The 12,226-nt window shown below is 39.2% G+C and overlaps 1 protein-coding gene across 1 annotated transcript in view; it reads left to right on the plus strand.

Moving 5' to 3' along the window:
- Positions 1-371: 371 nt before the first annotated feature.
- TRHR (thyrotropin releasing hormone receptor) overlaps positions 372-12,226 on the plus strand; it is a 34,650-nt gene continuing 22,795 nt past the window's right edge. The window contains exon 1 of the mRNA XM_058564451.1: positions 372-1,160. Within this exon, the coding sequence (XP_058420434.1) occupies positions 372-1,160 (789 nt within the window). The remainder of the gene's footprint in view (positions 1,161-12,226) is intronic.

A 12,226-nucleotide genomic window follows, 5' to 3' on the forward strand; every position in this document is an offset into this window, starting at 1 on the left:
TTCCCATTGGAAACTTTCAAAACAGGGAGCTTTTTCTGTTTCTCTTTTCTTAAGCATTTTTCTCCGTTAAGAAGGAACTGGTCCCTCTTATTGTAAGCTGGTCAAAACGCTTCCTCCATCCTACGCTAGAGTTGCAATAAAAGGAGTTTTCAGAAGTACATATGTGCCTTAGTACTGAAGAAAAATGGGAGGTAAAAGGGGAGGATATGAGAATTACCTGTAAGTGACTGTGACTTGATCTCAAATGGTGACACCGTGAATGAATGTGGACTGTAACTCTTCACAGGGGGAGAGAAGCACTGTGATAAAGGCAGGGCACTGGAAAGAAGATGTTTTGAGAAGTGTTCTAAAGAAACTTCAAGCCACTAAAGATGGAAAACGAAACAGTAAGTGACCTGAACCAAACACAGCTCCAGCCACGGGCAGTGGTGGCCCTAGAGTACCAAGTGGTCACCATCCTGCTTGTGCTCATTATTTGTGGTCTGGGCATCGTGGGCAACATCATGGTGGTCCTGGTGGTCATGAGAACCAAGCACATGAGGACCCCTACAAACTGCTACCTGGTGAGTCTGGCAGTAGCCGATCTCATGGTCCTGGTGGCCGCAGGCCTTCCCAACATAACAGACAGTATCTACGGTTCCTGGGTCTATGGCTATGTTGGATGCCTCTGCATTACTTACCTCCAGTACTTGGGCATCAACGCATCCTCTTGTTCAATCACAGCCTTTACCATTGAGAGGTACATAGCGATCTGTCACCCCATCAAAGCCCAGTTTCTCTGCACATTTTCCAGAGCCAAAAAGATCATCATCTTTGTCTGGGCTTTCACATCCATTTACTGTATGCTCTGGTTCTTCCTGCTGGATCTCAACATTAGCACCTACAAAGATGCTATTGTGGTGTCCTGTGGCTACAAGATCTCCAGGAATTACTACTCACCTATTTACCTAATGGACTTTGGTGTCTTTTATGTTGTGCCAATGATCCTGGCCACTGTCCTCTATGGATTCATAGCTAGGATCCTCTTCTTAAATCCCATTCCTTCAGATCCTAAAGAAAACTCTAAGACATGGAAAAATGACTCAACCCATCAGAACAAGAATTTGAATTCAAAAACCTCTAATAGAGGTTTCAACAGCACAATATCTTCAAGGAAGCAGGTAAGCAAACCTGAACCTCAAAGCCCACAGAGGAAATGTGGGATAGAGTCCTTTGTGAGATGGGATCAACTTTGCCCTACTTAGCTGATGGTGAAACCAAAATATAATCATGCAAATGTTTCACAGTGTAAGCTTCTGCTTTACATATTAAATTCATCTCTAAAGCAACTGAAGATCTAAAAATAGATGGGGAAAATTTGATAGCACATCAGCAGGTACCAGTTCAGCTACTATTAAGATATAAGGAAATATAAATGGAAACTCTAGAAATCCATCTTTATAATGTTTGTGCCTCTCTGGGAAATGTTATCAAAATATTTAGACCATTTCTGGCTTCTGTAGGGAACAGCTGGATATCTTTAAGAGTTGTATTGCATGACAAAGATTTGACAAGATAGTTTGAGAAAAGATGAGTCAAAACAATAATGAAACTTTTCTAACCATTCATTCTATAGTCGCTCCCAACTGAGACACATAACTGAGAGCAGTTCTTGGACTTATTTTTTTAGTCTTAGTGAGGAAAGACTCTATCACCTTCTCCCCCAGCTCCCTACAAAGTGTCCCAGCATGCAGAAGCTAAAAATGCACTTTACTCAGGAAATGTTTTGATGAAAAGGCTAACACCAAGCTCAATTTGTTACATGAAATGATTGATTTTTTTAAATTTCTGTTTTTCTCACTAAGTATAACTAAAAATTCCTTTATGCTTCCAGATCACCTGAATACTCATGTGGTTACAGTTGAATAGTGGTTTTATTAGTGAATGAAGTGCAACTTTGTTACAGTAGATATGGTTTATAAGACAATATAGGATAAAATATTTTTATGTCAATACACATTTGTTGTATTTACACAATTGTTCTAAGTTACTTATGAATTTAGCTTTCAGTTCCTTTTCCTTCTTTGCTTAACAAAATTAACACATGATAAACATTTATTTTCGTAGCTAAAAAAGAAAACTTGAAGTCAACAGTACTGGCTCTTTCAAATGGGTTGAATTTTCTTTCTTTTTTTTTTTTTTTTTCTATAGGGAATATAGGTCTTCCTATGTACATAGATAGAAAATGAATATACTTTTTAAAGTATGCATATGGACCATCCATGCTACCACTTCCTAAACTCTAGATTAGCTGACATGTGAAGAATTGTAATTGGACATATGGGCACACAGTGAAATAAGCTACTAATCGATGTAGGTGCTTTAGATATGCATGAAATGAATAATGAACTGCAACTAAAAAGAAATATACACAGCATTTTAAATGATGCTGTGATACTTGATTTATAAAACATTTATTATTAAAGATACCTAGATGACAGAAAGGGAAGATCCGAGCAACTATTGCCAGCTCTTAGATTTCTGTTGTTGTGGGTCTAGCAGTGCTACTTAATATAAGGCATGTTTGGCCATCTATTACCCAAAACGTGATTCAGGAAATTTAGAGACATCTGTTGGCCATCTGCCAAGACAAACAACAAATAGAATGAGAGTAAAGATTGTGTACATCTCAATTAGAGACCAAGCATGGGTTAATGTCTGCAGCAAAGAAGGTCAGTAAGTAAATTCATTTGTTAGACTCCAATTTAAATTCTTGTGATAAATTCTACAAAATTGTTTGTCTGATCTAATGTCCTTCTTTTCAATTACAATCAATTAGTACCTATCAACATTAATAATGTGCTTTAGATTGCTAACTGTGTTACACGTTCACATTCTTATTTCAAAGCTATTACAGATAGCCTGTCTTTATAGAGGCTGTGTGGTAAAAGAAAAAAACAAAGATTTTAAATCAAGCCGCATGACCTTGGATAAACAGAACTCTCTGAGCCTCAGTTTCCCCATCTATAAAATGAGGATAAATAGCAACATCCAGGGTTGGGGTGAGGGTGTGAAATATCTTATGAAAGATACCTAAAATAGGGTGTTGGTTAACATCTGAGTGTTAATTAGCCTTTTTCTTAGTTTTTTAATATGTTGGCAAGTGTGAGGGAAATACAGATTTATCTTAAAAATATACATTCACCATTTAAACAAAGATTATTTGTTGAACAGGTGTGTATATGATATAGTAACTACTCTAAGGAACTTTTTAATAATTAGGGCATTTGGAAACGCATTCAGGGTTGTCACAATAACATCACTGTCAGTTAGCATCAGGAGCCAGGGATGCCAAATGTCCTGAAATGTGCAAGACAGTCCTGCACAATGAAGAAGTGCCCTGTTACAAATGCCAGTAACACCCTCACTGAGAAACGTGGGATGACACGTAATTCAACAGAAGTGCATTTAAGTAATATGTTGTGTAATTCAGTCCTGATTATAGACAGGATGAGAGTTCAGAGAAAAGAAAGGAAATTATGAGGCTAGAGGGATCAGAGAAGGCTTCATGGAAGAAGTGGCATTTGAGAAGGCTCTGGAAGGATGGTGATAATTTGGAAAGTAAAAGTCAAGAGGGACAACACTCCACACAGAAAAGATGTGGCTGGAATGAGAATGATATGGGTTTGGAGAGAGCGCAAGAAGGGGCACATAGGGTGGGGTTTTATGGTATGAAATGACTTGGTTGACTAAAATGAATGATATGTTTGGGGAAGCAGTAAAAAGTAAGATTGGATTGATAGAAGTGTGTGTGTGTGTGTGTGTGTGTGTGTGCGCGCGTGTGTAAGAGAGAGAAAGGGCTGTAGAGGAACCCAACTATCAGATAGAGCTCAGTGTGGAGGCAACAGAGAATGTGAGCGGTGAGCAGGGAGCAGCAATGAGCAAGGTGGTGCTTGGGGTGATAGATCCGACAGCTGTGGACGAGGCAGATTTGGAGGACGAGAGATTGGTGGCAGAAAGACCACTCTGGAAGTTGTCATTAGTGATTCAGGCCTAAGGTAGTAAGCTTCCCTATTGGGAGAATTTAAAGTAAAGTGTGAACCAGAGAGATGTCTCAAGGGAAAAAGGGTGAGATGTGAACAGATTCGATACAAAGTATGAAGAGAGGACAATTCAATGTGGTACCAGTGTTCTGAGTCTGGAAGAACGGGAGTGTCCCTGATAAATGGGAATGACAGCCATAAAGGGGAGCCAATTTTGTCCCAAATCAGTGACCCTTGATCTGGGTTTTCCTCTTCTGAGATAGTTCTCTTCCTAAATCTTCAAAAGTTTCAAGCCTCCACTTCCTATAACCCAAGGACTTTTATTTTAATACTTTCTCTCCATTTTTGTTTTCTTTTGGGCAAGTTTAATTTACATTTTAATAAATACTCCATCTGAGCCAGGTCTTTCTAACCAAGTTTTTAAAGTCAAATGTGCATAGCCTAAAAGAACTACATTTAAAACGGAAATAAAAGAGCCTTTTTATGTAAGGGACAAAAGTGAGCTTTTTGTTTGTTTGTTTGTTTTTAACTTATATCCCCTTTGCAGAAAATCCAGCCCAGAATCTTTTTCTTCCTATTATTCAGAGATTCACTTGTACTTTAGGAAATGAACTAAATATTTGGTAAATTCAATGAAATAAATTACTCAAACTAATGGCTTGGAATTGTGAAGACAAAAGAATTATCTGATTGACTGAATCTTTGACTTTGCAATTGTTTGTTCTGATGTTAAGGAGATGCCGTTTAAATTTTCACATTTGTCACCTTTCAGCTCTATCTACACAATGCCAAAAGATTCTCTCAGTTCAGTCAATTCAGGTGTTCAGCATTGTGTAGATAAAATATCTCTATTATTGACTGTATATTTCAAAGGAATTGATTGGGTCTTTTGGTATTTTGGAGGCACAAAAACATCTTGGTAAAAGACTATAATGTGGATAAACACATCGATTCAAATATTTGCTTTCCACAGGATGCAGGGTATTCAAAATTTTTTATAGATCAGGCTACCAGTTTTGTTTTTAGTTGAGTCACACTCTAATGTATTTTTCTTTTCTGACGGTATATCAGGTGGGAAAACTATGTAACATAGTCCAAATTGAAGCACCAAAAGTTAAAGGCAAAATTTTCATTGTAGGTTTTATTTGACTAAACAAGCCTTTGAAATACCAAACAGTCTTTGTTTCCATAAATTTCTTAAAAGCTACCTTACTAGAGGAATGTTGGTAGCCCAAGAAACAAAAGCAGCTTTCCTTTTTAAAACAATCCATGCCTTTTGTTGTTGTTGCTATTAACAATATGAAAGCAATCACGTGCATTATGGAAAACAGAAAACTAGGAAGAAAAAAGGCATCCTTTACCCCACCTCTCAAAATCACAATCTATTAACATTTAGTTATATTCTTTTTGTTATGTTCTTAATCTTTTTTATGTAATTATAGTCAAATATACATATAATTTTATATCTTGCTTTTACACAAAATGTTGACATTGATATTCTCAAGGAGAATAGCGCAGAGTAAAAGAAAATGGATAAGATTGTGAGTCACTTTCTCTCAGCCTCAGTTTTCTCATCAGTAAAATGGGAATAACAATTACTCATAGAGTTGTTGCTCAAATCAAATGAGATGCTTCAGACAAAGTTCACCTTTGCTCTCCTCCCACCTGTCCCGTCAGCTACGCTTCCCTCCCTCCTGCCCTCCTCAGTGATCTCCACCCCCCTAGACAGCCTCCTATCTCTGTCTTAAGCAATATCTAGTAATATGATTCGCTCATGGAAAATGAAGAACTCAGATAAACAAAGAGCTTAAATGGGTCTTTTCTCTCCTCCCCCTGCCTCCCTCCAACACACACCTCCAGTGCTATTTACTTATTAATGAAGAAATCTTAAGCAAGGAAAAACCTTTAAGACACAAAGAAAAGGAAGCATAATGGTGGAATGCCAGGCAGTAGGGCTAATATTTGGGGGCATCAAGTCCCTTAAGTTGTATGGGTAGCTTAATCAATGATTAACCTTACAAAGCAAATTAATGATACCAAACTCTTCAGCATTAGGCCCAAATCAGAGGTTTCTGAAGTTTACTGGGACCGTTTTCATAGTGTACTTACAGGCCCATCTTTTGTTTCTAATTGTTTTATTTGTTCTACTTGGCTGCGTTCAACTATATCCTTAATAGTATAAAGGTCTCTAAGTTGGAAAAAAAGTACAATTTTTGTCACTTAGCACACAGATATCTAAGTGTACCACCGTATTTTTATCGTTAAAGAATAGCTTTCCATTTTCCAATCTGCATCCTGTGTAAGGAAAGACTTTGCAGATATCCCATAAATTGACTAAGCGACAATCCCCTGCAGTTAACTGCTCTGTGTCCTTTAGTTAGATGAACACATATTGTTCATTCTCAATTTTATACTTGCAGCTTTGAGCCATAATTTTGCCAGTAGAGAGAAATAAATTTTCCTATATGCCTCCACTCCTACAGAATTCTCAATTTGGTCACACAAAAAGCACCTTAAAATCAGCTAACCTTGAAAATGGCAAACTATTTTATACTTCTTCATGTTGCCTCTTGTGAATTCTTTAAACTGCAAACAGATATTCCAAGTTCCAGACAGGTTGGGCTGAACCATGTTCTTAGCCACTTTTACTCTTTTTTTATGGGTTAGGGGTAAAGTGAAAGGTATAAAGCTAGAGCAAGGTCAACATTAAGCAAAATTTTGCAGTAGGTCATTTTATAATCAATATCCTCCTAGATTTAATGAGGAAGACAGTTCAACACAAAGAGAGGATAGGAGATAACTGGGCACATACAGGGAGAGAAGACTCTAGTATCGCTGAAACGGGATAATGAAAAGGAATTGTCAAGTGACTATAGTCCTGCTACATCTATCCTCTCCTCCCCAGCCCTGCCCTTTGTCATTCTGCCTACTTTCACCCATACCCGTGGTCACAGCTACCACCTGTGAGTCTCCAGTACACAGCTCTAGCAAAGACATCTCCTGACCCATACAGTTAATTGAGTTTGGACATCATGTAAGTACATCAAATCCAATATGTCTAAAATAAGACCCAGTATGTTCCCTCATTAACCCCTACCTCCTTCTTTCTTTCCTATTTTAGGTTCCCCAGCCAGAAATCTAGCAGTCCTTCTGAGTACCTTTTTGTCCTATATCCTCCCCCTCAAATCCCAGTAGTAGCCAAATCCTAGTGATTCTAGCTCATAACTCATATCTGACCTGCTCCACTCACACTACCATTTCCCTAAGTCACCATTTCTCACCTGCTCTATTTCAGTACACACCTCACCAGCCTCTCTGATCCCAATCTACTCTCTCTCAAATCATTCTGCACATTGCTCACTAAGAGACCTCTCTAACACAGAGATATGTTATTAAAGTGAAGTTTATAGTTCCCTGAGGCCTCGAGTTTAAACTCTTTGACATAACAAATAAGATCCTGGCTCCTTCCTATGTTTTCATCTTCATCTCTTGTGGCCCTCTTAACTTACACTTTATGCTCCAGTCATGCTGAATTATTTGTAGTTCTCTGAACTTACTATGTTCTCTCAGCTGGCAAACGCTTCATCTGGCAAACTCCCACTTATCTTCCAAATCTCAGATCAAAACATGCCCCCTATGTACCATATCAAGCCCTCCCTGAATTTCTCAGGCAGATTTACATAACTGAATGCCTAACTATAACTATGTATATGAGGTGTTTTACCTATGTTTTCATAGTACTTTGCATATACTTCTGGTTTAGTAATTCTCAAGTATCATAATTTTTAGCATGTCTGCCTTCCCACTACCGCTAACATCCTTAAGACTAGGGCCTTATAACCCCAGTGCCCTCAGCACAGTATCTGGCATATAGCAGGCTCCCAAAAGTGTATATACACAGTCATGTATGATAGCCAAATAATACAGGCTTTGCAAGATCAGGTTGTTAGCATCTCTTCCCAGCTCTGCATTCAGTGACATCACACTGGTTGCTTAAAATTGGCCATGGTTGGAGTTTCTTACACTACAGAAATCAACAAATATGACAATTCAGTGCCCTTCCCTTTTTTGTGGAGAGCCAATTGTTAAATGTTTTTCAGCACACTTCTGTGAATGTGTGTATGTATCATCTATAATTTTACATATAATAAATGAAAGTGTAAAAGAGTATATGCACGCACGCTTCAGGGCTCAATCAATCCCAACATTCTATTTTGTTCCCTGAAAAATTACTGTTTATTTATGCCATATCCTTCTCCGATTTTAATTAAGATTTCCTTGTCTTTTGGGCCGGCCCCGTGGCTTAGCAGTTAAGTGAGTGCGCTCCACTGCTGGCAACCCAGGTTCAGATCCCCAGTGTGCACCAATGCACTGCTTGTCAGGCCATGCTGTGGCAGCGTCCCATATAAAGTGGAGGAAGATGGGCATGGATGTTAGCCCAGGGCCAGTCTTCCTAAGGAAAAAAGAGGAGGATTGGCATGGATGTTAGCTCAGGGCTGATCTTCCTCAGGAAAAAAAAAAAAAAAAGATTTCCTTGTCTTTTACTGCATCTCTTTTGAATTCCAAAGTAGCCAAACCAGCAACTAGCTAGTATGATGGTGAGTATGTTAGTAGATAAGACTTTTTAGGAAGATTTCTGCCTTCCAGACAGGACAGGCTGACTTAGACACATGACAGACTCAAATAATAATTCATTTTTTATACAAGGTCCCGTTGGCTTTCCAATGAGCCTTTAAAATACCCTTCACAATGAGAGAGCCACATAAGACAGAATGGGCAGAGGATGGCAACTCAGGGAAGGAAAACAATGTGAGCAGAGGTATAAAGATGAGAATAAATCTATCTGAGTGCCCCTATGTGACTAATTTTCCTAGAACAATTTGCACACATCATCTTCTTTCAAAAAGAAATGTCTCCAATCTCCTCTAACTGGCTTTCAAAACTCTCTAAAAATCTGACCTTTTCATCATTTTTCTGGCTTTGTTCATCCATTATTTCTTTAACTCAATAAACGATTATTGAGCACCCATTTCACACCAGGCATTGCTCTGGAGAACCAATGATAGCCACTATCTTATGGAACTTTCAGTAAAATACAAAAGATCGCTACTAAAAAACAATTAGGAAATACAAGGTTAGGCTGTACCGTGTGCAGAAGAGGCAACAAGGAAGGGGTAAGCACTGTACTTAAGGCTGGAGAACAAGGTCCCAACAGAGTAAGAGTCACTTCCACTCTTGAATAATGAGTAGGCATTCACCAGGCCAACATGAAAAACAAGAGCTTCAAACCAGCAGAAGTAGTCATTTATGTAACCAAGCCGAGCCCAGGGCAAGACCATGGGAGGCTTGCGTGTCATCTGAAGGTGCCTGAATTTGATACTAAGGCACCAGAGAACCATTGAAGACTTCTAACAGGGATGGTGGCAAATGGGGTTTGACTTTTGGGAATTTTGCTCACAAAATTGTACAGTGAAGCCAGCCCAGAAATGGGGAAACAGAAATGAGGCCACTGCAATCCATGCAAGAAGCAGAGAAGGGTTGAGTTAGGAGGTAACAGTAGGGAAGACTGGGAAGGGAAATATACAAGTTAAACCAGTGGGGTTTAACTACTAATCTGGCAGATGAAGAAGACAGACGTTCCTAAAGGGAATCTCAGATTCTTAGCCGGGGTGACTGGACAGATAGTGGTTTTGTTAAGCATAGCACAGAACACAAGAGGAAGACCAGTCTTATCTTTATTGTTCCTGGCCCATAGACTCAGGTGTTTTGCACCAGATTCTCCCACACATACCAAGCTCATTTATACTTTGCAACCTTGCTCATGTGATTTTTTCCCACCTGTAAAGCCCTCCCCACTCTTGACGCCACCATACCTGTAAGCAAAGCTCGAGCTTCCAGTTCAGGCTGCAGTTAGACCAAGAGGTCTGGAAAGCAGGTGAGCATGAGCTCTGGAGTCAGAGAAAATATAAGTTCAAGTCCCAGCTCTTCTACTTACTAGCTCTATAACTTTGGATAAGTTATTTTACTTCTTGATACTTCCATTTGTTCACATATAAAATGGGATACTAATGATACCCACTCATAGGGTTGCTGTGAGGAAGTGCCTAGTACATAATAAGCACTCAATAACTCTTATTTACTATGTTTAAGCTATATATTATATGTAAAATGTCATTTATTTCCTCCTTATTCATGAAATAGCACAAATATAGACTGGTAATTCTGTCCTGAGGAAGACACAGTTTAGAGGTTATAATAGGGGTAGATCTTCCAGGGTAACCTAACAGCATACCCCTAAGATCAAATTAGTAAATACTTCTAGAGCTCGTACTATGTACCCAGAGAAAAATACAAGTACAAAACAAAATCACACACGTAACAGAAGCTAAGTATTATTGACTTTTTATTATATTCTCTGTACTGTTCTAAGTGTTTTATGTTAACTAACTCAATAAATCCTCACAACCATGTTGGGAAGTAGGAACTAATTTAAAAGAGGATTTGGAAGCATAGGGATGCTAAGTGACCTGCTCTGGGTCACACAGTTAGTTGTAACAAAAACAGGACTTGAACTCAGCATTCCTACTCCAGAGTTTATATAATATCAACCATAAGGGCAAGAGAAAATCAAATAAAGGTAAAATTAGTAGAGGTTAAGCTAAGTTTCCTGGAACTAGTAGGAAAATAGATCTAGAGGTTTGAGGAGGGTTAGTTAAAGAGAACAAGAGAAGAGAGTTCGTTCCAGATAAATGAGGGGGAGGGAAAGGATAGGACAGTATTATCAACATGAGAAAAAAGGCCAGAATTTAAAAAGCCATGTTCTGTCTGAGGAATAGTGATGAGATTAGCCAGATGTGGGCCAAAGGTTCGTGTTAGGGAGACATGGGAAATAAATCTGGAGGACATACAGGCTGGGGCATGATCGGTGAGGCCAGAAAACCAAGCGCAGGACCACCACCACCACCTGCCTTCTCAGGCCCCTCCTCATGCTGTTGAGCAGAGCTGGGGAAAATCACAGGCTACAGGGAGCAGCTATTTCACCCTTGAGTTTCCATTCCAATGGACCCTCGGTGACCTCTGGCTATCTACTTACAGGACCATAATCGCTTCCCTCTTTTCATGCCTTTTTCAAAACTCCCTACTCTCCTCACGTCACTATACCTGGAATTTTTTTCCTCTGAAATCCCTTTCATATCCATCCTCTCATTCCATTGCTATTTCCTCAGTTCCGGTCTCATCATTTCCTCTCTGCACTGTAAGCAATGAGGCTGGTCTCTCTGCCTCGCTTAACTGTTGCAGAGGCTTGCTAATCAATCTCCCTGCCTCTTAATTTCCCTCTTCAAATTCATCTCCCAGAGTTGATTCTAGAATCATAGATGATTCTAGAATCATCTAAAATGCAACTGTGATAACATTACTATGCTGCCTGAAATCCTCCAATATCCCTATTTCTTATAGGTTTAAATCCAAAGGTATTATCATGCATACTGGGACATTTATGATCTGCTCCCTGCTTACTTTCCCAAACTTAATCTTCTCCCTGTCCCCAACATACCATTCTACAAAGTGTTTCCTAAACTGGCCACACCCTATCATGCCTCCAGGCCACGTGCACACTCCTCCAACCTCAAGCATTCTGCAGCTCCTCATTTGACCTGTTACTTCTAATCTACCCTCTTATAGGTCACCCCTCAGAGCACACTTTCCTGACCTCCACTGGCAGAGTGGTGTTTCTCTCTTCCCTTTGTAGCACTTCGTTCTTGCATCTGTACAGCACACCACATTGCTGTAGTAATTTGTGCAAATATCTCTCCCATCAGACTGTGCCATCCCACAATGGCAGAAGCATTATCCCTTTCATTTTTTGTGTCCATAGTGCCATGGTGCCTGGAGACATATTGATAAATGACTAAACTAGTAAAGATTAGATATAAAAGAAGAGAAAGATGGAGACGATCAAATATGACTCTAAAGATTTTTTTCAGGAGATTGAAAATGGCAGAATTGTTCAAAGAAATGTTGAGGGAGAGATGTTAAAAACACTGTCAGAAGTCTTCAGTTTAAGATGAGGACTTGGATACGTTAGCTTGTAAGTGAGTGGTCCAGGATCAGATATGTGGATTTGAGAATCATTAAAATAATAGAAAGAAGGTATGACCAAGGTTGAGTTTAAAAAGAGGGGAGGACGGATCAACAAAAACTGA

This window comes from Diceros bicornis, chromosome 21, assembly GCF_020826845.1.
Source record: "Diceros bicornis minor isolate mBicDic1 chromosome 21, mDicBic1.mat.cur, whole genome shotgun sequence".
Lineage (NCBI taxonomy): Eukaryota > Metazoa > Chordata > Mammalia > Perissodactyla > Rhinocerotidae > Diceros > Diceros bicornis.